At 42.6% G+C, this 26118-nt stretch overlaps 1 protein-coding gene across 5 annotated transcripts in view; it reads right to left on the reverse strand.

Annotated features, from left to right (window-relative positions):
* Positions 1–26118, reverse strand: part of NCKAP5 (NCK associated protein 5) — a 1063262-nt gene that overhangs the window by 932927 nt on the left and 104217 nt on the right. For 4 of the 5 annotated variants that reach the window (XM_081241961.1, XM_081241963.1, XM_081241960.1 and 1 more), the window contains exon 2: positions 4413–4542. In XM_081241961.1, the coding sequence (XP_081098087.1) occupies positions 4413–4481 (69 nt within the window). In that variant the 5' untranslated portion in view covers positions 4482–4542. Of the gene's footprint in view, positions 1–4412; positions 4543–24370; positions 24431–26118 lie in introns of those variants that run through there. The other variant, XM_081241962.1, reaches the window with a different exon arrangement.

The following is a 26118-nucleotide window of genomic DNA, read 5'->3' on the forward strand; positions in this document are numbered from 1 at the left end:
AGGGAGAGAGCAGGAAAACAATGACCTCGACTTCTCTTTCCTCCCAACCTGTGATGTCCTTCTAAGTCATCCCATTGGCCAAACTCAGTGAGATGTCAGAAGGCCAGGGATTCTTTTAACAGGGTCCATGTGGTACATCCTCCAGGGGTGCACAGCCAGGTAGAGAAGGATGGACTGGATCTGGAGGGGGAAGTGGCAACTACCCAGCACATCCCATGGCTACTAAAGCATCTTAAATATAAAGCAGGTTTTCAGGGATGTTTGTTGATTGACAGAGTTAATGGGAACCTGTGGAAGACCTAATTACTCTAATGATTTGGATGCAAACCATCCAGAGGCTGATGGATGAAATGAAGGACCTGTGGGGGGGCCTCCCTGCTGCCATGAGTCTAACAAAAGTGCACTCCGTCAGATGTGAGGATCTAGTATGGCCACTGTTTTGTCTTCCTTTCAGTGGAGGAGAAAAGATTGGGGACCACATGGAATTCATCACTCATGAGAGAAACTGTTACTCCTATCTGAGCTTAAACGCAAAAAGTATTTCCCCCCCAAATTAAAAGAGAATCTTTGCTCTTGAAATGTGAGCTGGAAAAACGTTCACTCCCTGGCCTGCTCATCAGCTAAATGCTACCACAGCTACAAGTGTCAAATAGCTATACACGCAGCGTATTTGCAGAGATGATTCCTGAAAAAAAAAAGCAGTGTGAAATGCTGACTTTTTCTGATCAAAAAGCATCCTGGGGTGGGCTGAAGAGTTTCAGGTCAGGAAGAGGCCCCAATGTCTGGGGTGATTTTTATTGTTATCAGAGAGAAGACTGTACTTTCCATGAATACGCAGCTACTTGGCATACTCCTACCGGGAGAGGCCAACATGTCCTCGCTTGTCTTTCTCTCGGTGTCTTTACCCCTCACATTGAAACATATTTTTCATTTCAGTTTCACTTCCCCGTCACGTTCTTCTTTAAAAGGATGATTCATCAAGTCAAAAATCAGCAACATCAAAGAATACTTTAGGGTTACTAGGGTGCACGCATGCCCAGACAGACACACACACACACTCAAACCCTCCCATGTGTCACGTCCTGAAAGCAAAATTGTGACTAAGGACCACAAACTCACATCCCCCAGTTGGAGCTTTTTGTTCAGTACTTGGACTGTGAGGGTTTTGTATTCTGTGGTTCCTCCAGCATAAAATTTTTAAAACTGTTGCAGGGGAGCTACTCAACACTTCATGACTTGATTATGTGAAATAAAAAGTGTAATGAAGTTAATAGTGCCTTGTTCTTGCAGTACATTCTAAGGAATTTTTTGCCTGCAAAATCTGAAAGTGGAAATTACTTCTGGGCCCTCTGACTCTCAAAGATATGGGTCATAACGATTATGACAGTGGAATGTCAAGACTTAAGAGTTCAGTATGTTTCTCTTTCCTCTGCTCAGTTTTCCAAAGGATCTTCTCTTACTGGATTATTATTAGAGAATGAAAGACAAAACCCTGAAGTGACAGGTCAGAAACCTCACTCCTACTCTTGGTTGTATCCTACTTGGGCAGCCTCAGGAAAAGCACTTAAACTTGCTGATTATTAACTACGTTTTATGCAGAGTGAGGGGACTGGATAACCCATTCCCAATTTGGATTCTACGATTTAAAAATAACATAGGGGCTTCCCTGATGGCGCAGTGGCTGAGAGTCCGCCTGCTGATGCAGGGGACACGGGTTCGTGTCCCCGTCCGGGAGGATCCCACGTGCCGCAGAGCGGCTGGGCCCGTGAGCCATAGCCGCTGAGCCTGCGCGTCCGGTCCGCAACGGGAGAGGCCACAGCAGTGAGAGGCCCGTGTAACGCAAAAATAATAATAATAATAATAACATAGAATAGAAATAAATAAATAAATAAAATAAAACTAACATAGAATAGAATAATAAAAAATTTTAAAAAATGACTTGGGAATGAAGAGTGCGTGATATAGTGCCAAGTGTTTCTTTCTTTTTTTTCCTTGTATTTCCCAGTGACCCTGATCTAGAATCATCCCTGTGTGCTTCTTGCCTAGTTATTTGTGTGGTTTCAGCACAGAGCCAAAGAGGAGGACAAGGTCTTGGGTTCAAGTCCTTTACAGGCCACTCAGCTTTGATCTCTTCCCCCATTTGTGTCTGTCTCTCTGACAGTCAGAATAAACTTCACTAGGGTCTTTCAATGGGTCTCACACCCTAAAAACCAATCCTCTTGCTGTCATTGTCCCAATAGTGGCATCTTATGTGAGGGAAAAACATAACGGTAAAACGGAAAGCAAAATCATAGTCACATGGCCTACCCTGTATAACGATGAATAGCATTCAAGCATCCCTGTACCTTGGGCCACATAGTCATAGGAGAATGAATTCTTTTTCAGGATTTTCCCACCAGGCACATGCAGATGTCACATTCAATCTGCCTCTAGTAAATGAGGAAGACATTTCACTAGTGTAAAAACTCTCCCAAGCATCATTTAGGGAGATTTAACAGGATGACATTTCTCAGGTGGTACCAAGCAACAAGTTCTCCTTTTCCCAATGTTCTTTTGTGCTGTAAGTCAAGAAACAGATCCACAGTCCCCCCAGGACTCAGGCTAGAGCCACATGCCAATGGGAACGCAAGCTTGATTTGGGATTTTCAGCCAGCACAGGTAATACGACGGCTTTGATTTATGCTCACGGTCAAGTCAGTCCTTAAGGAAAATTTAAACATGGCAAAAATTTCATTGAATCTCCTTCTCTGATTTTCAGATGCCCAGTGCCCTCGTGATAATCCACGTCCCCTCCCCTCCTGGCCCCAGCCCAGCCTTGCATGCTGGCACTCTGTGCTCTGTATCCTTTTCCTTACCAACTCCCTCAACAAAATTCTGCTCATCTGTCTGACATCTGGGAACGATCCAAGACCTTTTTATTAATGAGTGCTACTGTGAATGATTAAAAGACAATAGCTTAGCATGCTTGCTTTTATAGGGTATTTGTATCTTCTCTGGGATCTAAGGTCAAATTGGGGGCTTTAGGGATTAATCAGCAAGGATGATACTTCTGGGTTAAGAGAACCTTCCTTGGGCTGCTCCTACTATATATACTACATGAGTGCCTAGCTAGGCATAAGACGGACCTTACTGGCAGGTTGGTATGTAAGAAGTATTTCCTTCGGCAAAGAAAAAATAGGAGAGGCTGAGAAATTATCTTTTTATCCTAAGTTTCCCTAGAAGTTGCAAAGGGTATAGACATATACATACATACACACACACACACACACACACACACACACACACTATTTTCACTGCACTGTACCTGGAGACGGAAACACCTCAGAACTGAGAAGAGGGCACGCCACCTGGGAGGAGAACTTAAAACCCTATAAGAGTTCTTAGCCTCTGAAGATATGCTGCTCAGTACAGAGCTCACAGAGACACAGAAGAACTAGACACAAAAGTTAAATGCAACTCTTTTGCTAATTCCCAGAAACTTACATTTATGAACAGTTTGTGACGTGAAGCCTCAGCAGTCACAGGGTAAATAGCTAATCTAGACACGGACACAGCAAGACCTACAGCAGCAGAACTGGAAAAGGGCAACTAATAAATCAACAAATATTTTATTGGATACTTACTCTGACCCCAACTCCAGGCCAGAAGCTGGGAGGACACAAATGAATAAAGCACATCCCTAACTGTCATGCCAAAGAAGGTACTAAGCTAACTTTCTACTTGAGTAGATGACCAAAAGAGTAAAGAATGACTTGCTTCATTTGATTTCTTACTCTGTTCAGATGCATCATGGAGTAGGTGACCCCAAACATCTCAGCTCAGACTGTGATAGACTAGCCAACCTTCAGAAATCAGTGACTTAGTCTACTTCCTTGGACTAACCAGATTCTCATACATGAAAGCAAACCCAACCAAATTGTTGAGAATGATGCTCATCAGTATTCAAACTTTTAGAAAGAAAGTTTATGGACCATTGAACAACTTTACATACCCAAGATCTCAGAGATTTTCTTCACTCTTCAGTATTTGAAACTCTACTGAATTCTTGTTCAACTTACCCCCAGAGTTATGATAAACAGGTGATAGAACAACTATATACTAGCTTGGCAATTGGTATCAGCTGTACAGTAGGGTTTTTGTATGGGTTAAAGTTTACTTCAGCTGGAATTAATGTAATTATATATAATGCTGACAGATTATGACATTTGCCTATTAGGACACTATACAAACATTCCAATAGTTTGCTGGCTTTTGACTTTGTAAAAAATAAGTGAAACAAAAATCCCAGGAGATATTGTTAATGGGGTAACTGGAATAGAGGTTTTGAAAGCACAGGGTTCAGGAAATCACAGTCAAAGAATAATGCATTTTAAGCCAAAACATATAGTGGTAAATGAATATTTAGTACTTACCACAAGACTGCTATCTAGAGACAGCCTTTTTCCAAAGTCCCTTTTCTCAAGCTGTCTCTTTCCCTCCATGAGTGAAGTTATTTATTTTCCTTTGTGATTTATAAGAATTCCCCTTCTGTTTCCAGGGTCACTGCAAAAAGTGAACATGTGTTTTACTATCCGAGTGAACAGTGTTTAGACCCCTGCTGTTCACTTTCTAACCAGGAGCAAGTGTTGAAGCCAAAAATACCCAGACCCAAATCATAAGTTTAGAACTGGGTTCTCTCTACTCCAAAACCCTCTCCCGCTGCCAAGGTCAGAGTCGTCTTTATGGAGGCCCCTGTGTTTTCACAGGTTTTACTAATGGAGTCGCGGAATGGGTTTGCAGGTCTAATCAGCAGACTGTGGAAAAAAGCAAACAGTCAGTTTCATGCCACACTTGCTTCACACCCGTCCTCTCTCGATCCACCAGCATCATTGTGTTGCTGTGCACAGGGATGCTGTCCGCAAATTTCATGAGAGCAAATGGACAAAGCCATGCTCCATATCCAAGAGCTGTGGAGTCCAAGGCCCAGTAAGGGGAAACTGAAACATGAACACTATTGTCAATATTTAATTTAAAAATACTTAATTTAAACCTATTTAAGGAACATTACAAGAGACATTTGCTTTGGGAAAGGTTGAATCAGCATGAATGGTCATGGCATCATTATCGTAAGTATTTGAACACCCACTGCATTTCACCAAATCAGATAGAGTTAATTCCTGCACTCCACTGAGATTGCTTGCTCTAGAATGACTTGGTATTCTGGTTAGTAAGGGTGCATTAGATGTATTAAACACTAGCTTCCAGTTTTTACCAAGATGTAAAATGCTTGAAATGAAAGAAATAGGTTTGAACCCAGACTTTCCTACCCATTAGCCAAGTGACCTTGGACAAGTCATTTAGGCTCTCTGAAGCTCATCTTTCTCCACTGCAAAAACAGATAACAAATGGCCATCAAATGATGTATATAAAAATGGTTTAAAGGCAATAAATGACAACTTACATTTAAGTTCTAATTATGCACGGATAACATTAAAAACCAGTTAACCTTAAATACAAGTCGACATAATTTAATATGCCTTTGATGACTCAGAAGGCACTTTGAGGTACAGAAATTGCTCATAATGCGCAAAAAACACATTTTATATCAGCCATTGAACGTCGACATAGAAGAGCTGAGCTTAATAAAATGCTATACCAATCAGCTTCTGACACAATTGAGAAGAAATATTTTTTAGAATTATTTCAACTGCTCCAGGTTGAACGAGGGTGCAACAGACGCGACCTCACAGCCTATACACAGTATGTGGCCTCTTTCTCTTGGTTTCCTCTACCAGGAAGAGGGTTGAGACAGCTGTGCCTCAGGCAGGGTTTGCCCACATTATAGTCAGTTGTAGGAAACGGACGGGCTTCTTTTCCATTTTAATCATTCCGTGTCTCACTTTCAGGAACACTCTTTTTTTTTTTTTTTTTTGTCTGCGATACGCGGGCCTCTCACTGCTGTGGCCTCTCCCGTTGCGGAGCACAGGCTCCAGACGCGCAGGCTCAACGGCCGTGGCTCACGGGCCCCGCCGCTCCGCGGCATGTGGGATCTTCCCGGACCGGGACACGAACCTGTGTCCCCTGCATCGGCAGGTGGACTCTCAACCACTGCGCCACCAGGGAAGCCCAGGAACACTCATTTTAATTCATTACTGGTCCACTCAGAAACTCCACTCTGACTTCAGGATAAAATCCAAATTTTTCAACATCATGTTCAAGGGCTAATTCCTGCCAACCAGTCCTTTACAATCTCCGAACACACGAAGAACGTTCCTGAAACCACACTTCGGATCATACCTCCATCTGGTCTACTCCTCCCCTTGCCCCAGTGCCTGGCTCAGATCCCCCAAAACCTTCTGCATCACTCCATTTGGCAACAATTCCTTTCCCTCCCAAGGTTCATAGACGTCCTTAGGGACCTTAGTAATCACCTTCATCACCTGGGGCAGTTCTTTAACTACAGTCAGTTCTTAATATCTGCTTGTTGGTAGGGTCTAAGAGTTAAAAACCAACAAAAAACTGGCAGCATTTGTCAGAAGAAAGTTAGTTCTTTGCTAATCGTACAGGCCAAACGATTAGTTAACTGAAGTTTATTTGGGGGCTGTCTTTAGTGCTTTCAGCTGTTTCCACCCACTTTGCAGCCCCCTTTTCATCCCAGGGACTCTATGCACTGGTGGCTCAGAATACTCTCTGTGATGATCAATCCAGCTACAGAGACTACTCAGGCCCTGAGATTCCCCCGTCCAACAAAATCATGCCCTCCTGAGTCTTATATTCCCAAGAGCCTTGGGGTTTAATAGATCACAATAGATGATACTTTGGCATTTACCTCATGTTTATTAAGTGCCTAATGAATGGAGGACTCAGTACTTTGATGTTGGTGACACAGCACGTAAATAGAGACCAAGCCCCTGCCTTTGTGGAGGTTACATTCTAGTGGGAGGATACAGAAAACAAATAAGCAAACAACTCCAAACCACGATCAGTACCTGCTATGAAGGAAACAACCCCCCTTGACTGGTGTAACCGAGGGTCAAGTGTGTGAAAAGGGAAGCAAAGTTTAGACAGAATGGTAAGGGTATGAGCTGCCATATAAAAACATGGGTAGAGAGCAGTCCAGGGCTTCCCGGGTGGTGCAGTGGTTAAGAATCCACCTGCCAGTGCAGGGGACATGGGTTCAAGCCCTGGTCCACGAAGATCCCGCACGTCACGGAGCAACTAAGCCCACACGCTACAACTACTGAGCCTGAGCTCTAGAGCCCACATGTCGCAACTACTGAGCCCACACACCACAACCACTGAGGCTCCCGCACTCTAGGGCCCGTGTGCCGCAACTACTGAGCCCACGTGCTACAACTACTGACGCCCACGCGCCTAGAGCCTGTGCTCTGCAACAAGAGAAACCACCGCAATAAGAAACACGCACACCGCAATGAAGAGTAGCCCCTGCTCACCAAAGCCCACTCACAGCAACACAGACCCAACGGAGCCAAAAAAAAAAAGCATTCCAAGATAGAGGAGCCAGTCTTTCTGCTGGGAAGGAGCTGGTAAAGAGGTTTGTGTGCCCTAAAGCAAACTAGGAAGAGAAAGTGTGAAACAACTTCTGAGATTTAAGTAACAACTAGTTCACACAGGGTCTTGTAGGCCAAGGTGACTTGTTTGTTCTAAATACGATGGTTAATCTTCGGGTTTGATTCTCTACTTCACCCCTTACTCGCTGATCACATTAAATTATTTAAGCTCCAGTTGATTCATCTATGAAAGGACACTAATAACAGGACCTTCTTCCTAGTAGGGTTGTTGTGATGATTAATGAGATGATCCACTGAAAGAACACATAGCAGGACTGAAACCAAGTCCACCTAAAACCGAGTTCCTCTGCTGAGTTTAGGATTAAAGTCTCTATCCAAAAGGTTATTCCCTTTCTTGTCTAACACCCGTTCTCCTCAAGATGGAGGAGTATCAAAGAAAAGGGGGGCTTGAAGCCAAGCAGGACCCTGTGGAGCTCCTGGGTACAAATCTTTTCCGAGTCCCCCTGTTTTGTAGGAACTATGCTTCATTCAGCCTCCTTAACCTTCCCTGAGTTCCAAAGGTCAGATTCAAACAGTTGCTAATCAGGGAAGGGAGGGAATGCAGAGACAAGGGAGGAGCAGTCAAGAAACAATAGCGCAGCCTTGGGACAGGGTCCTGGTTCCTCCTCAAGGAATATACAGAACACTATTTTGAGTTCTCCTGCAGGAACTAAGGTCCCCACCCAGGTGGAAGATAGTAACTTCAAGCTGAGCACAAGATTCCTGGAGTGCCACCCTGTTACCTCACCACCAACCAATCAGAAGAAAGCCATACACCCTACAGCCCTCACCCCAAATTTTGCCTATAAACACTTTTCCCCAAAACCCATGAGGGAGGCTTCCCTGGTGGCACAGTGGCTAAGAATCCACCTGCCAATTCAGGGGACACGGGTTCAAGCCTTGGGCCAGGAAAATCCCATATGCCGCAGAGCAACTAAGCCCATGCACCGCAACTACTGAAGCCCACGTGCCTAGAGTCCATGCTCTGCAACAAGAGAAGCCACCACAGTGAGAAGCCTGTGCACTTCAATGAAGAGTAGCCCCCACTCGCCACAACTAGAGAAAGCCCCCATGCAGTAATGAAGACACAACGCAGCCATAAATAAATAAATAAATAAATAAATAAATAAATAAATAAATAAAACAAAACATCAGGGAGTTCAAGGTTTTTGAGCATGAGCCACCCTCTTTCTCCTTGCTTGGCCCTGCAATAAACCTTTCCTTGCTCCAAAAATAAAATAAAGTAAATAAAGATCACATAGTAGGTAAGCTTTAAATGTTAGATATATTCATTATCCCTTCTGGTATATATGATTCAACTCATTAAGAAGCAACTCTAGTGACTGAATTTTTTGCTCTGTAATAAGCTGATGAAGCTGTCATTGGGAAATGGAGATCCTTTGGACAGTTCTTGAACAGGCTAGTCTGCTATGTGGAAGGCTGATTGAACAGCTTAACCTGGTCAATTTCTTTTCACGTTTTATGATGCTAATTATATAGGCAGAGATTGACATTCAAAACGTTTAGCAACTGATACAGCATAGGTATTGGCTGATCAGAAGGGCACAGTGAAAGGCAATAAGCAGTACATCCTGGCCAGTTATCAGCCTAAGTATATGTACTACCTCTACCCCAAGAACTTGAAAATTTGTGAATGAAACCATAAAACGAGCATGGAAAGGATCAAAGTAAGTTGTCCAAAAGGATCAAAGCAAGGCCACCCAAAAGAAATAAATGGCAACCAGGTTGTGTCAGGATGAAAAGAGGAGGGGCCCACAAAGGAAAAGTCAGGAAGGCTCATACACTCTGCCCCCAGCACCATGGGGGAAGAGAGGGCCGTCATGTATATAAACCCAACAAGGACTGCAGGTCTAGAGGAAAAATGAGTGTCAGCCCCCAAAGACACTTCAGTATGACACTGGTCATTTGTATTATCCAACAAACTCCCTTGCTCAGAGACCACTGTCATCAAACAACCTCCTAATTTTATTGGATTCCCGTGTAGTTTTACTTATTGAAGAAGAATGTGTTGACCAGCACATATAAGTAGGCAATCTTTTGGAGAGCTGCATTTTTAGTAAAAATTTGCAATTTGGCATCCAACTGTTTATATTCATCATTTATATATTTGCTTAGTGTATTAGTCAGCTTGTGTGGTCATAACAGAATACCACAGACTGGGTGGCTTAAACAGTAGAAATTTATTTTCTCAGAGTTCTGGAGGTTGGAAGTTCAAGATCAAGGTGCTGGCAGGGTTGGTTTCTGGTGAGGCATCTCTCCTTAGCTTGCATTTGCCTGCCTTCTCTGTGTATCCTCACATGGCCTTTTCCTTTGCACACATGCCTCCGGTGTCTCTTCCTTTTCTTATTAGGACACCAGTCTGATTGAATGAGACCCCTACTCTTATGATTTTTTTTTTTTTGATTTATTTTATTTTATTTTATTTTTTTTAATTAGTTTCTGCTTTATAACAAAGTGAATCAGTCATACATATACATCTGTTCCCACATCCCTTCCCTCATGCATCTCCCTCCCTCCCACCCTCCCCATCCCACCCCTCCAGGCGGTCACAAAGCACTGAGCTGATCTCCCTGTGCTCTGTGGCTGCTTCCCACTATCTATCTACCTTACGTTTGGTAGTGTATATATGTCCATGCCTCTCTTTCGCTTTGTCACAGCTTACCCTTCTCCCTCCCCATATCCTCAAGTCCATTCTCAAGTAGGTCTGTGTCTTTATTCCCGTTTTGCCCCTAGGTCCTTCATGACTTTTTTTTTTTTTTTTAAATTCCGTATATATGTGTTAGCATACGGTATTTGTCTTTCTCTTTCTGACTTACTTCACTCTGTATGACAGACTCTAGGTCTATCCACCTCATTACAAATAGCTCAGTTTCGTTTCTTTTTATGGCTGAGTAATATTCCATTGTATATATGTGCCACATCTACTTTATCCATTCATCCGATGATGGACACTTAGGTTGTTTCCAGCTCCGGGCTATTGTGAATAGAGCTGCAATGAACATTTTGGTACATGTCTCTTTTGGAATTATGGTTTTCTCAGGGTATATGCCTAGTAGTGGGATTGCTGGGTCATATGGTAGTTCTATTTTTAGTTTTTTAAGGAACCTCCATACTGTTCTCCATAGTGGCTGTACCAATTCACATTCCCACCAGCAGTGCAAGAGTGTTCCCTTTTTTCCACACCCTCTCCAGCATTTATTGTTTCTAGATTTCTTGATGATGGCCATTCTGACTGGTGTGAGATGATATCTCATTGTAGTTTTGATTTGCATTTCTCTAATGATTAATGATGTTGAGCATTCTTTCATGTGTTTGTTGGCAGTCTGTATATCTTCTTTGGAGAAATGCCTATTTAAGTCTTCTGCCCATTTTTGGATTGGGTTGTTTGTTTTTTTGCTATTGAGCTGCATGAGCTGTTTATAAATTTTGGAGATTAATCCTTTGTCAGTTGCTTCATTTGCAAATATTTTCTCCCATTCTGAGGGTTGTCTTTTGGTCTTGTTTATGGTTTCCTTTGCTGTGCAAAAGCTTTGAAGTTTCATTAGGTCCCATTTGTTTATCTTTGTTTTTATTTCCATTTCTCTAGGAGGTGGGTCCAAAAGGATCTTGCTGTGATTTATGTCATAGAGTGTTCTACCTATGTTTTCCTCTAAGAGTTTGATAGTTTCTGGCCTTACATTTAAGTCTTTAATCCATTTTGAGCTTATTTTTGTGTATGGTGTTAGGGAATGATCTAATCTCAAACTTTTACATGTCCCTGTCCAGTTTTCCCAGCACCACTTATTGAAGAGGCTGTCCTTTCCCCACTGTACATTCCTGCCTCCTTTATCAAAGATAAGTTGGCCATATGTGCGTGGGTTTATCTCTGGGCTTTCTATCCTGATCCACTGATCTATCTTTCTGTTTTTATGCCAGTACCAGACTGTCTTAATTACTGTAGCTTTGTAGTATACTCTGAAGTCAGGGAGCCTGATTCCTCCAGCTCCGTTTTTCGTTCTCAAGATTGCTTTGGCTATTCGGGGTCTTTTGTTTTTCCAAACAAATTTTGAAATTTTTTGTTCTAGTTCTGTGAAAAATGCCAGTGGTAGTTTGATAGGGATTGCATTGAACCTGTAGATTGCTTTGGGTAGTAGAGTCATTTTCACAATATTGATTCTTCCAATCCAGGAGCATGGTATATCTCTCCATCTATTTGTATCATCTTTAATTTCTTTCATCAGTGTCTTATAATTTTCTGCATACAGGTCTTTTGTCTCCTTAGGTAGGTTTATTCCTAGATATTTTATTCTTTTTGTTGCAATGGTAAATGGGAGTGTTTTCTTGATTTCATTTTCAGATTTTTCATCATTAGTGTACAGGAATGCCAGAGATTTCTGTACATTAATTTTGTATCCTGCTACTTTACCAAATTCATTGATTAGTTCTAGTAGTTTTTCGGTAGCATCTTTAGGATTCTCTATGTATAGTATCATGTCATCTGCAAACAGTGACAGCTTTACTTCTTCTTTTCCAATTTGGATTCCTTTTATTTCCTTTTCTTCTCTGATTGCTGTGGCTAAAACTTCCAAAACTATGTTGAATAAGAGTGGTGAGAGTGGGCAGCCTTGTCTTGTTCCTGATCTTAGTGGAAATGGTTTCAGTTTTTCACCATTGAGGACAATGTTGGCTGTGGGTTTGTCATATATGGCCTTTATGATGTTGAGGAAAGTTCCCTCTATGCCTACTTTCTGCAGGGTTTTTATCATAAATGGGTGTTGAATTTTGTCGAAAGCTTTCTCTGCATCTATTGAGATGATCATATGGTTTTTCTCCTTCAACTTGTTAATATGGTGTATCACATTGATTGATTTGCGTATATTGAAGAATCCTTGCATTCCTGGAATAAACCCCACTTGATCATGGTGTATGATCCTTTTAATGTGCTGTTGGATTCTGTTTGCTAGTATTTTGTTGAGGATTTTTGCATCTATGTTCATCAGTGATATTGGCCTGTAGTTTTCTTTCTTTGTGACATCCTTGCCTGGTTTTGGTATGAAGGTGATGGTGGCCTCGTAGAATGAGTTTGGGAGTGTTCCTTCCTCTGATATTGTTTGGAAGAGTTTGAGAAGGATGGGTGTTAGCTCTTCTCTAAATGTTTGATAGAATTCGCCTGTGAAGCCATCTGGTCCTGGGCTTTTGTTTGATGGAAGATTTTTAATCACAGTTTCAATTTCAGTGCTTGTGATTGGTCTGTTCATATTTTCTATTTCTTCCTGAGTCAGTCTTGGCAGGTTGTGCATTTCTAAGAATTTGTCCATCTCTTCCAGGTTGTCCATTTTATGGGCATAGAGTTGCTTGTAGTAATCTCTCATGATCTTTTGTATTTCTGCAGTGTCAGTTGTTACTTCTCCTTTTTCATTTCTAATTCTATTGATTTGAGTCTTCTCCCTTCTTTTCTTGATGAGTCTGGCTAATGGTTTATCAATTTTGTTTATCTTCTCAAAGAACCAGCTTTTAGTTTTATTGATCTTTGCTATCGTTTCCTTCATTTCTTTTTCATTTATTTCTGATCTGATTTTTATGATTTCTTTCCTTCTGCTAACTTTGGGGTGTTTTTGTTCTTCTTTCTCTAATTGCTTTAGGTGCAAGGTTAGGTTGTTTATTCGAGATGTTTCCTGTTTCTTAAGGTGGGATTGTATTGCTATAAACTTCCCTCTTAGAACTGCTTTTGCTGCATCCCATAGGTTTTGGGTCGTCGTGTCTCCATTGTCATTTGTTTCTAGGTATTTTTTAATTTCCTCTTTGATTTCTTCAGTGATCACTTCGTTATTAAGTAGTGTATTGTTTAGCCTCCATGTGTTTGTATTTTTTACAGCTCTTTTCCTGTAATTGATATCTAGTCTCATAGCATTGTGGTCGGAAAAGATACTTGATACAATTTCAATTTTCTTAAATTTACCAAGGCTTGATTTGTGACCCAAGATATGATCTATCCTGGAGAATGTTCCATGAGCACTTGAGAAAAATGTGTATTCTGTTGTTTTTGGATGGAATGTCCTATAAATATCAATTAAGTCCATCTTGTTTAATGTATCATTTAAAGCTTGTGTTTCCTTATTTATTTTCATTTTGGAAGATCTGTCCATTGGTGAAAGTGGGGTGTTAAAGTCCCCTACTATGATTGTGTTACTGTCGATTTCTCCTTTTATGGCTGTTAGTATTTGCCTTATGTATTGAGGTGCTCCTATGTTGGGTGCATAAATATTTACAATTGTTATATCTTCTTCTTGGATCGATCCCTTGATCATTATGTAGTGTCCTTCTTTGTCTCTTCTAGTAGTCTTTATTTTAAAGTCTATTTTGTCTGATATGAGAATTGCTACTCCAGCTTTCTTTTGGTTTCCATTTGCATGGAATATCTTTTTCCATCCCCTTACTTTCAGTCTGTATGCATCTCTAGGTCTGAAGTGGGTCTCTTGTAGACAGCATATATATGGGTCTTGTTTTTGTATCCATTCAGCCAATCTGTGTCTTTTGGTGGGAGCATTTAGTCCATTTACATTTAAGGTAATTATCGATATGTATGTTCCTATTCCCATTTTCTTAATTGTTTTGGGTTCCTTATTGTAGTTCTTTTCCTTCTGTTGTGTTTCTTGCCTAGAGAAGTTCCTTTAGCATTTGTTGTAAAGCTGGTTTGGTGGTGCTGAACTCTCTCAGCTTTTGCTTGTCTGTAAAGGTTTTAATTTCTCCATCAAATCTGAATGAGATCCTTGCTGGGTAGAGTAATCTTGGTTGCAGGTTTTTCTCCTTCATCACTTTAATTATGTCCTGCCACTCCCTTCTGGCTTGTAGAGTTTCTGCTGAGAGATCAGCTGTTATCCTGATGGGGATTCCCTTGTGTGTTATTTGTTGTTTTTGCCTTGCTGCTTTTAATATGATTTCTTTGTGTTTAATTTTTGACAGTTTGATTAATATGTGTCTTGGCGTATTTCTCCTTGGATTTATTCTGTATGGGACTCTCTGTGCCTCCTGGACTTGATTAACTATTTCCTTTCCCATATTAGGGAAGTTTTCAACTATAATCTCTTCAAATATTTTCTCAGTCCCTTTCTTTTTCTCTTCTTCTTCTGGAACCCCTATAATTCGAATGTTGGTGCGTTTAATGTTGTCCCAGAGGTCTCTGAGACTGTCCTCTGTTCTTTTCATTCTTTTTTCTTTATTTTGCTCTGCAGCAGTTATTTCCACTATTTTATCTTCCACCTCACTTATCCGTTCTTCTGCCTCAGTTATTCTGCTATTGATCCCATCTAGAGTATTTTTTATTTCATGTATTGTGTTTTTAATCGATGCTTGATTCATCTTTAGTTCTTCTAGGTCCTTGTTAACTGTTTCTTGCATTTTGTCTATTCTATTTCCAAGATTTTGGATCTGGGAAATAGAATCTTGGATCATCTTTACCATCATTATTCTGAATTCTTTTTCAGGTAGACTGCCTATTACCTCTTCATTTGTTAGGTCTGGTGGGTTTTTATCTTGTTCCTTCTCCTGCTGTGTGTTTTTCTGTCTTCTCATTTTGCTTATGTTACTGTGTTTGGGGTCTCCTTTTTGCAGGCTGCAGGTTCGTAGTTCCCGTTGTTTTTGGTGTCTGTCCCCAGTGGCTAAGGTTGGTTTAGTGGGTTGTGTAGGCTTCCTGGTGGAAGGTACTAGTGCCTGTGTTGTGATGGATGAAGCTGGATCTTGTCTTTCTGGTGGGCAGGTCCACGTCTGGTGGTGTGTTTTGGGGTGTCTGCAGACTTTTTATGATTTTAGGCCACCTCTCTGCTAATGGGTGGCGTTGTGTTCCTGTCTTGCTAGTTGTTTGGCATAGGGTGTCCAGCACTGTAGCTTGCTGGTCGTTGAGTGAAGCTGGGTGCTGGTGTTGAGATGGAGATCTCTGGAAGATTTTCGCCGCTTGATATTATGTGGAGCTGGGAGGTCTCTTGTGGACCAGTGTCCTGAAGTTGGCTCTCCCACCTCAGAGGCACAGCACTGACTCCTGGCTCCTCAATTTGGGATGATTTGTTGTCTATTCATGTATTCCACAGATGCAGGGTACATCAAGTTGATTGTGGAGCTTTAATCCGCTGCTTCTGAGGCTGCTGGGAGAGGTTTCCCTTTCTCTTCTTTGTTCTCACAGCTCCTGGGTCTCAGCTTTGGATTTGGCCCCGCCTCTGCGTGTAGGTCACCGGAGGGCGTCTGTTCTTCGCTCAGACAGGACAGGGTTAAAGGAGCAGCCTCTTCGGGGACTCTGGCTCACTCAGGCCGGGCGGGAGGGAGGGGCACGGAGTGCGGGGCGAGCCTGCAGCGGCAGAGTTCGGCGTGACGTTGCACCAGCCCGAGGCGCGCCGTGCGTTCTCCCAGGGAAGCCGCCCCTGGATCCCGGGACCCCGGCAGTGGCGGGCTGCACAGGCTCCCGGAAGGGCGGTGTGGACAGTGACCTGCGCTCGCACACAGGCTTCTTGGCGGCGGCAGCAGCAGCCCCAGCGTCCCACGCCCGTCACTGGGCTCCGCGCTTTCAGTCGTGACTCGCGCCCGTCTGTGGAGCCCCTTTAAGCAGCGCTCTTAATCCCCTCTCCTCGCGCACCAGGAAACCAAGAGGGAAGAAAAAGTCTCTTGCCTCTTCGGCAGCTCCAGAGTTTTCCCTGACTCCCTGCCGGCTAGCTGTGGCACATTAGCCCCCTTCAGGCTGAGTTCTCGCCTCCAGCCCCAGTCCTTTCCCTGCGCTCTGACCGAAGCCCGAGCCTCAGCTTCCAGCGCCGCCCGCCCTGGCGGGCGAGCAGACAAGCCTCTCGGGCGGGTGAGTGCCGCTCGGCACCGATCCTCTGTGCGGGAATCTCTCCACTTTGCCCTACCCAGGTATGTGGGGAGTTTCTTGCCTTTTGGGAGGTCTGGGGTCTTCTGCCAGCATTCAGTAGGTGTTCTGTAGGAGCTGTTCCACGTGTAGCTGTATTTCTGGTGTATCCGTGGGGAGGAAGGTGATCTCTGCGTCTTACTCTTCCGCCATCTTACCCGGAAGTCTCTTATGATTTCATTTAACCTTAATTATCTCCTAAAAGGCCCTATCCCCAAATATAGGCACATTGGGGGTCAGGGCTTCAACATATGAATTTGGGTGGGGGGGGGATACATTTGAATCCATAAGAGTTAGTTTCAGTCAGATTTCAAAGCCTGGTCACATCTCAGTGTACCGAGTCACAAAAACTCTGGGTGTCAGTGGCTACTGCCAGACCCCCTCCCTCTCCACTGGTTATTGGACTGTGGATTTCACTACCACCACCATCCACATCCACCTTGCCCTGCTATAACTTCTCTCTACTGCAGGTCTAGAGGTGTAAACTACATTATCAAGACTTCTTAGTCGGTTGGTCAAGTTGGATTCTGCCAATAGGAGTCTGTGAGAGATCAGAAGGCAACAGGAAGGGAGAAGCCATTCTGCTTCCAGCTCCAGATAGGCAGGATCAAAAGCAGGGGCTACAGGCTCCGGTAACTTCCGTGATTCCTCCAACCACTCATCCTAAGAAACGGCAGTAGCAGCTTCCCAAACTTTGAGTACCACCACCTATGCCTTTTGCCCCTCCAGCCCTTCCAACAACTTCATAACTAATTCCTCACATTAAATCCCTCTCTGCTTGAAATACCTAGAGTACTTTCTCTTTTCCAGGTTTGACCATGATTGAGGCACACACCATAGAGATTCCTTTGGACAGACAGACAGCCTTTCTTGGGCAGTCCCTGTCTTCCTTCTTGTGAGCCTTCTGAAATAACAGCATGGAATTAAAAATTCTACTAGGCACTTAGCTCCTCGAGGGCAGGAACATTATTTTACATTCTATGTTCTCCAGGGTAGTATTATAATGCCTGGTGCATAGCAACATGGCAGACACTCAATGAGCATTTGTTGTTTGCATGAATAAATGAATGCTTGAATGTTTACAGCTGTCTTCATGAATATATAAAGAGCTGAGCAGAAATATAACATTGCTAAAGCAAAGAAAGGCCATGTACATTTATAACACAGAAATTACTTTCTGAGACAAACACACAGACATACCCAAGCCTCAAAGAAAACATTTTATCATGATTTTTAAACCATTGTCAACCTAAACATTACTCCTTGGGCCCTGCCTGCACTTACAAAGCACCAAAATCCAGTCGTGTTCATGTCTTTCCTATGGCTTCTCACAACTCTGGTTATAAAGAGCACATATCTGCCTCCAAGTGATAGGTTGGATGCCTCTCTCCCCCTGCACGGGGATGAAAATGGTCAGAGTTTAAGGAAGACAGGATATTAAGCATCCTTTTGTGACTGATGGTCATTGATAGTGATCTCTGCTCACATACATCTCTTTCTAGCTGATTAAGATACTATTTCTTGGTATCAGTAGAAATCTGAATTGGCCTTAATAAACTCTTTTTAATTTTCCTCACAGATAGTAATGGTCTTTCAGTGCCAGACAGATCCTTTGATATTCCTAAAGATGTTAGTAGTTTCTTTTTTCTGTTAGACTTTAAAAGACTGTATAATTTTCAAGGGACAAGAACCAAACAACACCATTAAATAGAACCTCAAAGTCCTGTTTCCTCACATGGAATAGTCACACACATGCAGACACACACTCTCACGCTCAGACATACACACTTACACACATACTGTCATACACTCACACATATTCTGAGAATAGGTTTCTCCATCTCAACTTCTGCTTCTCTGATTCCCCCTCTCCTCATCCCTGCTTCAAAATGTTCATGGTTTGCCAGAAGAAATGGGGGAAAATGATAGAGCTGAAAGGCATTGGAAGATTTGGCCCCCAGCCCTCTTTGCCATGTAAATTTGAGCATGTTCCCTAACTTCTGTGAATTTGCATTTCCTAATCTATTCTCTCCCAGATATTTTCAGGTTCGGAAGAGACAATGCATGAAAAAGCCCTTCCACATCTAGAGTCAAGATAGTTTTCAATCAGCTTCATTAAGCAACAAACAATGCAAAATATGACTTGTGCAGCCTAACAGCACCCAGACAGCAGAGACAGTGTCACACTCATTGGCATCTCCCTTGAGCACTCAACAAACTGGCTCCTACGTGATATAAACTCTACAAAGAGTAATTTCAGAATTGAATATGACAAGAACAGTGACAAAATCTGCTGACCAGGTAGCTCAGCAGATCTCCATCCCGGCTGCTCCTTAGAAACCCCTGGGGAGCTTGTAAAATTCACCAACGCCCAGGTCCCATCCCAGATCCCTGAAGTCTCTAGGGGCAAGGGCACCGGCCCCCGAATATGGAGACGGCAGCTGGGGATGGCAACTACTGGTTAGAGTGGTTGTTCTCAGACTTTGCTGCAGGTTAGAGTGCCTGCGGAGTCACCAAAGAACAAATAAATCAGGACTGGATCGCTAAGGGTGGGACCCACTCATCCTCCTTTTCAGATCCCTGAAAGACTCCAACACACAGCCAGTGGAGCACCAGTTTGAGAGGGTGAAGGTATGTGCCCTTTCTTGATCTCTCTCCCTGTCTCAAGGGCTGAGGGACACAGAGTGGTTGACAGCAGCAACTGCCTTTCTTGAGCCACTGCACCCAGCAGTTCTTAGTTTGCAAACTCGGACCCCAAAGAAGAGAAACCCTGGATACAACTTGGACCTGCACCTTCCTCCTGCCCCACTCTCTCAGGCTCACTAATCATCCTGCTTAAACTGGTCTTTTGCTTTGTGCAGAAAATAACGTTGACTAAAGACAGAAATATCCAATCTAGATTCCAAAATAGTTAGCTAGTGGCAACCTGCTGTATAGCACAGGGAGCTCACCTCGGTGCTCTGTGATGGACCAGTTGGGAGAGAAGGGACGTCCAAGAGGGAGGGCACGTGCATATGCGCACGACTGATTCACTTCGCTGTGCGGTGGAAACCAACACAACATTGTAAAGCAATTATACTACGATAAAAAAAAAATCTAGATTCCAAATTAACATGCAAATGTCGTAGAAACTCAGGGTGAGGTCATCATATCACGTAGAAAAGGAGGGAAAGAACTTCCTATTCCAAGTGGAAGAATGGAAAACCTTGACGCAAATGCTCCCAAACCCGCTCACTCCTTTCTCCCCACTGTTCTCCACGAGCATCCTGCTCTCGTTTCGAAGTGCAGATAGCAGGAGGGAAAAAGAAGTTATGAATCTGTCAGATTTGCATAGAGCTACCAAACAGAACATTTGAAGCTCCTGCCAGCTTTGTACTGAAATCGTTTCATCCCGATTAAGTCTACATAAGGGAAAGCAGTTGGTTTTCCTTATACTTTAAACACATATACACAACAGTTTCCTTTCGGAAGATATATTGGCTCAGTAACTTTCTGCTATTGATACATCCATTCGTGAGTCATATGCATAAGGGTGTGTGTGCGTGTGCACACATGCTTGTGTATGTGTGTGGGAGTGTACACACGTGTGAGTGTATACATATATGCGTGTGTGTGAGAGTGCATGAGTGTGTATGCACATGCACTCTGATGGAACAGAAAACTCCTGTCTGCGTTTTGGACATTAGTATAAAAAATACCAAGTTATGTGACTTTCACTCGTAAATGTCTACCAACAGCACCCTGAAATGGATTTAGAAAAGACTGAATGAGAACAGACTTCCCAAATATGGTATCCCATCCTTGCCAGATACATTAGCGGCTGGAAACACCCTCTGAGGGATGTGACAATAGGTTTTTTCTTTGAAGTGGAGGAAAATTTGGGATCATGATGAAAATTGGTTTTTTAAATTTTTTAACTGAGGTATAGTTGATTTGCAATGTTATATTAGTTTAAGAAATATAACAGTGATTCAAAAATTTGATAGATTATCCTCCATTTACAATTATTATAAAATATTGGCTATATTCCATGTGGTACAGTATAACCTTATAGCTTATTTATTTTATGCATAGTAATTTGTACCTCTTAATCTCCCATCTTGTCCCTCCCCACTTCCCTCCCTGCACTGGTGACCACTAGTTTGTTCTCTATCTCTGTGAGTCCACTTATTTTTTGTTATATTCACTAGTTTATTTTTTAGATTCCACATATAGTGATAACATACAGTATTTGTCTTCCTCTGTCTGACTTATTTCACTAAGCATAATGGTTTCAGGAGCTCCTGTTTATTAAACTTCTCACTCTGGAAACTAGTCAGTGGCTTATAGTTGATGATTTAAATGCTGGACAGACGCCTAAGAATCACTGTCCCATGACCCCCTCCTCAGATAAATGGCACCTCCAACACAGGGAACGAGGGATTCAGTGAAATCTGGGTCTGGAAATCGTGACTATTGTTCAATATTGGCTATTGAACAGTTAAAGGTGAACAGTTAAAGAACTGATGTTTACTGATGTGAACTAAGGTCCTAAGGAACCAAGGGCAGGGAAAGCTCTTAGAACCTCTAAAATGACCAAAATTCACTAATTTCCAACCTTTATTATTTAAGTCTTTTAAAAACTGAGATATAATTCACCTACCACAAAATTCATTTTTTTAAAGTGCACAATTCAAAGTCAACCCTTTCTACTACCCAGTACTTACTTATTTTTGACAGAAACTGGGGATGTGCTACAGAAAGGCAAAGAAGTTCCCTTATCACTGCTTGAGCTTCATCAGATCTGACTGTCCAATGTCACCATCCTCTTGGGTAGCAGCATCCAGGACAGTCCTGAGTTCAAACTCTCTAACTGAAGGGTTCTGTGACCCTGAGCAAGTTATTTAACATCTCTTGGCCTCCATTTCCTCATGGATAAGATTAAGATAATAGTAACAGCAATCATCTTAACAAAATTGCTCTCACGGGCTTCCCTGGTGGCGCAGTGGTTGAGAGTCCGCCTGCCGATGCAGGGCGCGCGGGTTCGTGCCCCGGTCTGGGAAGATCCCACATGCCGCGGAGCGGCTGGGCCCGTGAGCCATGGCCGCTGAGCCTGCGCGTCCGGAGCCTGTGCTCCGCAGCGGGAGAGGCCACAACAGTGAGAGGCCCGCGTACCGCAAAAAAAAAAAAAAAAAAAAAAATTGCTCTCAGGATTAAAATGATGCCTGTTGTAAAATATTGGAGTAAACATAGACTTAGAGAATGAACTTATGGTTACCGGGGTGGGTGGAAGGGTGGGGGGAAGGGATAGTTAGGGAGTTTGGGACTGACATGTACCCACTGCTATATTTAAAATGGATAACCAGCCAGAACCTACTGTATAGAACAGGAAACTCTGCTCAACGTTATGTGGCAGCCTGGATGGGAGGGGAGTTTGGTGGAGAGTGGATATATGTTTCTGTACGGCTGAGTCGCTTTGCTGTGCACGTGAGACTGTCACAACATTGTTAATCGGCTGTACCCCAATATAAAATAACAAGTTTGAATGGTTAAATAACTAAATAAATACTAAAGTTCAAAATCCTCAGAAAAATGAAATGAAATATTGGAGTAGATATTCAATAACTGCTAGGAATGACACAACAGAATTCCTTTCATTCAGAATTTGGTAATATTTATTTATTCAATATCTATTTTGTCCCAGGCCCTGTATCAGGCCCTGAAAAGAGAAAGACAGAGACAGAGAGAAAGACAAAGAAGGAGGTGGAGGAGGGGGAGGGGAGGAGGAGGAGAAAAAAGGAGGGTGGGGGAGGAGGGGGAGGGGGAGGAGGGGGAGGGGGAGAGGCAGAGAAAGAGAAGAAGGAAAGAGACAAAGAAAGAAGAAAGGAAGGAAGGAAGGAAGGAAGATGGATCCTCAAATTTCAAGGAAGTTTAAAATCTAAGAAGGAAGATTTATATGTCAAGAGTAAAAAGTAAGGTTAAAAAATGTGAATGAAGGAGTGAATGGTTTCACTGCAAAGAAGATGCACTTTTGGTTTGGATAATCCTGGAAAACTTGCCTTCATTGTCATTCGAAGCACTGCCAGTTAATTTTCAGGCACAAACCATCGTGACATTTTTACAGTGTATGAACTAAAAAGCAAGAGACAGAATGGCAGGGGCTTGGACCAGGATAATCATTTCAGCTCTGGCTGTTCTTCCGGAACCATCTGTTGTTTCTCTCCCAGTCTTTCTTTGTAAAGATTTTCCATACTTTTTAGTTCCCTCCTCGGCCTCTTCTCCATTTATGGATTGAAGAAAAGGTTGTAGTTCATTATGTGAAATGTCTACACGTTGCCCATGAACTCTTAAGGGGAAAGTCAGTGTAGAAATGAAACAAATAAACACATTTTCAAAATAAATAAAGTGTGCACATAACTCCAGTGGATTGGAAGAATATTTAGATAAGTGGCTAGGGAAAAGAATTTTCACACTGTGTCATCTGCTAACACTAATGAGTTAATTAAATTAGAAAAATTCCACTGCCAAAAGTGAAAACATCCAAATATGTGGGATGCTGGGGGAATTATAGACCTGCTACTAAATGCATTCTGTTCAAGCTTATTTTTTTCCTTTGAGAAGGCCATGCAGAGCTACACTTAAAAAACCAGCCAATTTCAAGAGAGTCTTTTCCATCTGGGGTCAGTTACGGGAGAGTATGCTTTAAACTTTGCAAAGCCTGCTGAGAGGCAACATGACTTGTTAAGGAAACAGTTTCTGAAAAGCAATGTTTCTGAAGATCCAGCAAAAGGTTTTACCGTGACATCCCCATACATTGCTGAATTCATTATGCCATTAAATGCCTTTGCACACAAGTGAAAAACCAAAATGATTCAGGAAATGGATATACTAAAATCGATCAGAAGCCAATACATTTTTGCCAAGGCTTTAGCTGGTAATTAGAATATTTTCCAGACCTGGAAGCTTTTTTCAAATATTTACTCTTCCTTTATAGTAACCTCCTTCCACAATTCCCCTGCCCCAAATAACCCTGATGTGGAAAAAAATACTAAAAGCTTAGTAAATCAAAATTAAGGGATTAAGTCTTAAAAACCCATCAATATGCTGAAAACAATAGAAAGAATTCTTAATAAACCAAAAATGTAGAATATGATATTAAAAATGTCCTAAGTCGTAACAGCTGTCAAAATGAAAAGTATGAGAAACGTCTCAAAGATGTTTACCTTCTTTAATTCAGTGTCTAATTAAACTGAGTGTTATTCACTAGTGGGAAGGGAAGTGAGCTAAAATCTCTTTAGAAGGTAAAACAGTTGATGACCACCCACTTAAACTGATAGCTAGAAAGACTTAAGTTTAGCTTATGTGTGTATGTACGTACATGCATATATTTACACGTGTTACATAAATATATGTATATGTGCTATACAAACACATATATCTACACCTATATATGTGTATATGGTCATTTTTTCTCTTTTCATTTCTCCCCAGTTATAGATAATAACAATCAAAACTTCTCATTATTTGGGCTTTTTTTTTTCATGTGAGGGGTTTGTTTCTTTTTATTTGGGCTTTGAAGGCTCAGGAATAAGAGGTGTTCTATGGATAGCTGGGTAAACCAGTGCTTCTCAAATTCAAGAACAGGAATCACTGGTGGCTCTCATTAAAATGCTGATTCTGATTCATTGGGTCTTGGTAAAGCCTGAGATTCTGCGTTTCTAATAAGCTGATGCTCCTGGTCTGTGGATTGCACTTTGACAGTAAAAGATCAGAAACTTAGAGAATTTATCTGTGTTTATGTAAGAGTGAAATTCTAAGAATTTTCTCATAAAGCTATGCTCACCTAGCTAGATGTTATAGTGACTTAGTTCTTAACATAATCTAAGATCCTTCGTGGACTATACAGTTTAGCTAATCATGTACAATAATTCTTGTGCTAACCTCTACTCACATTTGGAATCCCAAATTCTGAGGCATCCCTCTTCTCACCCTCTGGGCCTGGCCTCTGTTCCCTGGAGCAAAAAAAGTTTTCTCTTACTCAAGCACAATACCCCCATCTTCTTCAACATTTTCTCTTGGGAGAAAATTTCCACAGCCCTCACCCTCTTTGTCACTGTCTCTGGTACTTGCTAGAACTTGATGAAATTCCATGAGCTAATGTCTTTTATTCCAGTTCTTTTAAAAAAATTACATCATAATATATGCATTTATGCTCTTTGTAATAAAATATGAAAGCAGTAAAACACGTATACAGATTATAATGTAAAGTTGTATACATTCACTGTCCCCCTATTTAACTCCTCTTCCCAGAGGTAATCACTTTTAATAGCTTTTCTGTTTCTTTAGCTGCAGAAATATGTAAATATATGAATATTGTTTTTTTCCATTCTATATAAATGGGATCAGCATCTATTATTCTGTGATATTTGTTACACCTGGTAGATTCAATACACATGCACCTAATTCATTTTTCTTACAGCTTTGTATTATTCTATAGAATCAATGAGCAACAAACTGGTTATTAATTTATGAATAGAGATTTAGATGGACAGTGATATTTTCTGATTCTAGATGGTGCTGCCATGAGCACTGTATATGCCTCTTTTGTGCCTGTGGAAGATTGGTCTATAAAGTACAGATCTCTAAAGGTGGAATTATTGCTGAATAGAATCAATCTTAAAACTTTTCCAGGGAGGCGGAGTCAAGATGGCAGTGTGGGAAGACGCGGAGTCAGCTTCTCCCCACAACTAGGGCATCTGCGGCGCGCTGGTGGGGGACTCTGACGCCCAAGGAGACGGGCGGAATCCCAAAGTGAACCGGTAGGATGTAGGGGGACTGAGGGGGGAGGAGAAGTGGAGGCCAGATCGGATCTGCACCCCTGAGGCTGGGGAGATCAGGAGAGGCAGGCGGGAGGGACTCTCTGGGAAGAGCGGGAGAGGAGTGGAGGGCGATTGCCCTGCCCACTCGGGCCGGGGAGCCTGCTAAGCTCCGAGGCTGATCCCCTGCCCTCCCAAGCCCCCTCCAGGCTGCACGGGTCCTTGGGGGCATAGGAGGGACACTGGGGAGATCAGGAGAGGCAGGTGGGAGGGGCCTTCTGGGAGGAGCAGGAGAGGAGTGGAGGGCGATTGCCCTGCCCACTCAGGCCTGGGGAGCCTGCCGAGCTCCCAGATCAGTCCCCGCTGCTCGAGGCACCCCCCCCAACTGGCCGCAATGGTCCTGGGGGCATAGGAGGGAGGCTGGGGAGATTAGGAGAGGCAGGCAGGAGGGGCCTTCCCAGACAGGAGGAGCAGGAGAGGAGAGAAGGCGTTTGCCATGGCCAGGAAACCTGCTGGGCTCCCAGGTGAGGTCCCTGCCCTCTGAGACCAGGGGCGGGGGGTACGCCTGGACCCCTTCTGTTCCTTCAGCCTAAGCTCCACCCCCCACAGCCCCCAGGGCCTTTTCCAGCCCTGTGGGTCCTGAGCACTGGCCCTGCCTGCCCAAACCCCGCCCTTTCATAGACCCCACCCATCACAACAAAGGCCTTCCCCCCCCCCTTTTTTTCTTTTCCCTCGTCTTTTTTTTACTATTGTGGTACTGATTACCTTCTGGTTGTTGATTAATCTAAATTTTAATTTTATATTCTTTCTAACATATCTGTTAGTTTCCTAGTCTAATTTTGTTTTTTACTTTGTTACTGTTCCTTTTTTTTTTTTTTCCTGC

The sequence above is a fragment of the Mesoplodon bidens genome (assembly GCF_964165515.1).
Source record: "Mesoplodon bidens genome assembly, chromosome: 8".
Classification (NCBI taxonomy): Eukaryota; Metazoa; Chordata; class Mammalia; order Artiodactyla; family Ziphiidae; genus Mesoplodon; species Mesoplodon bidens.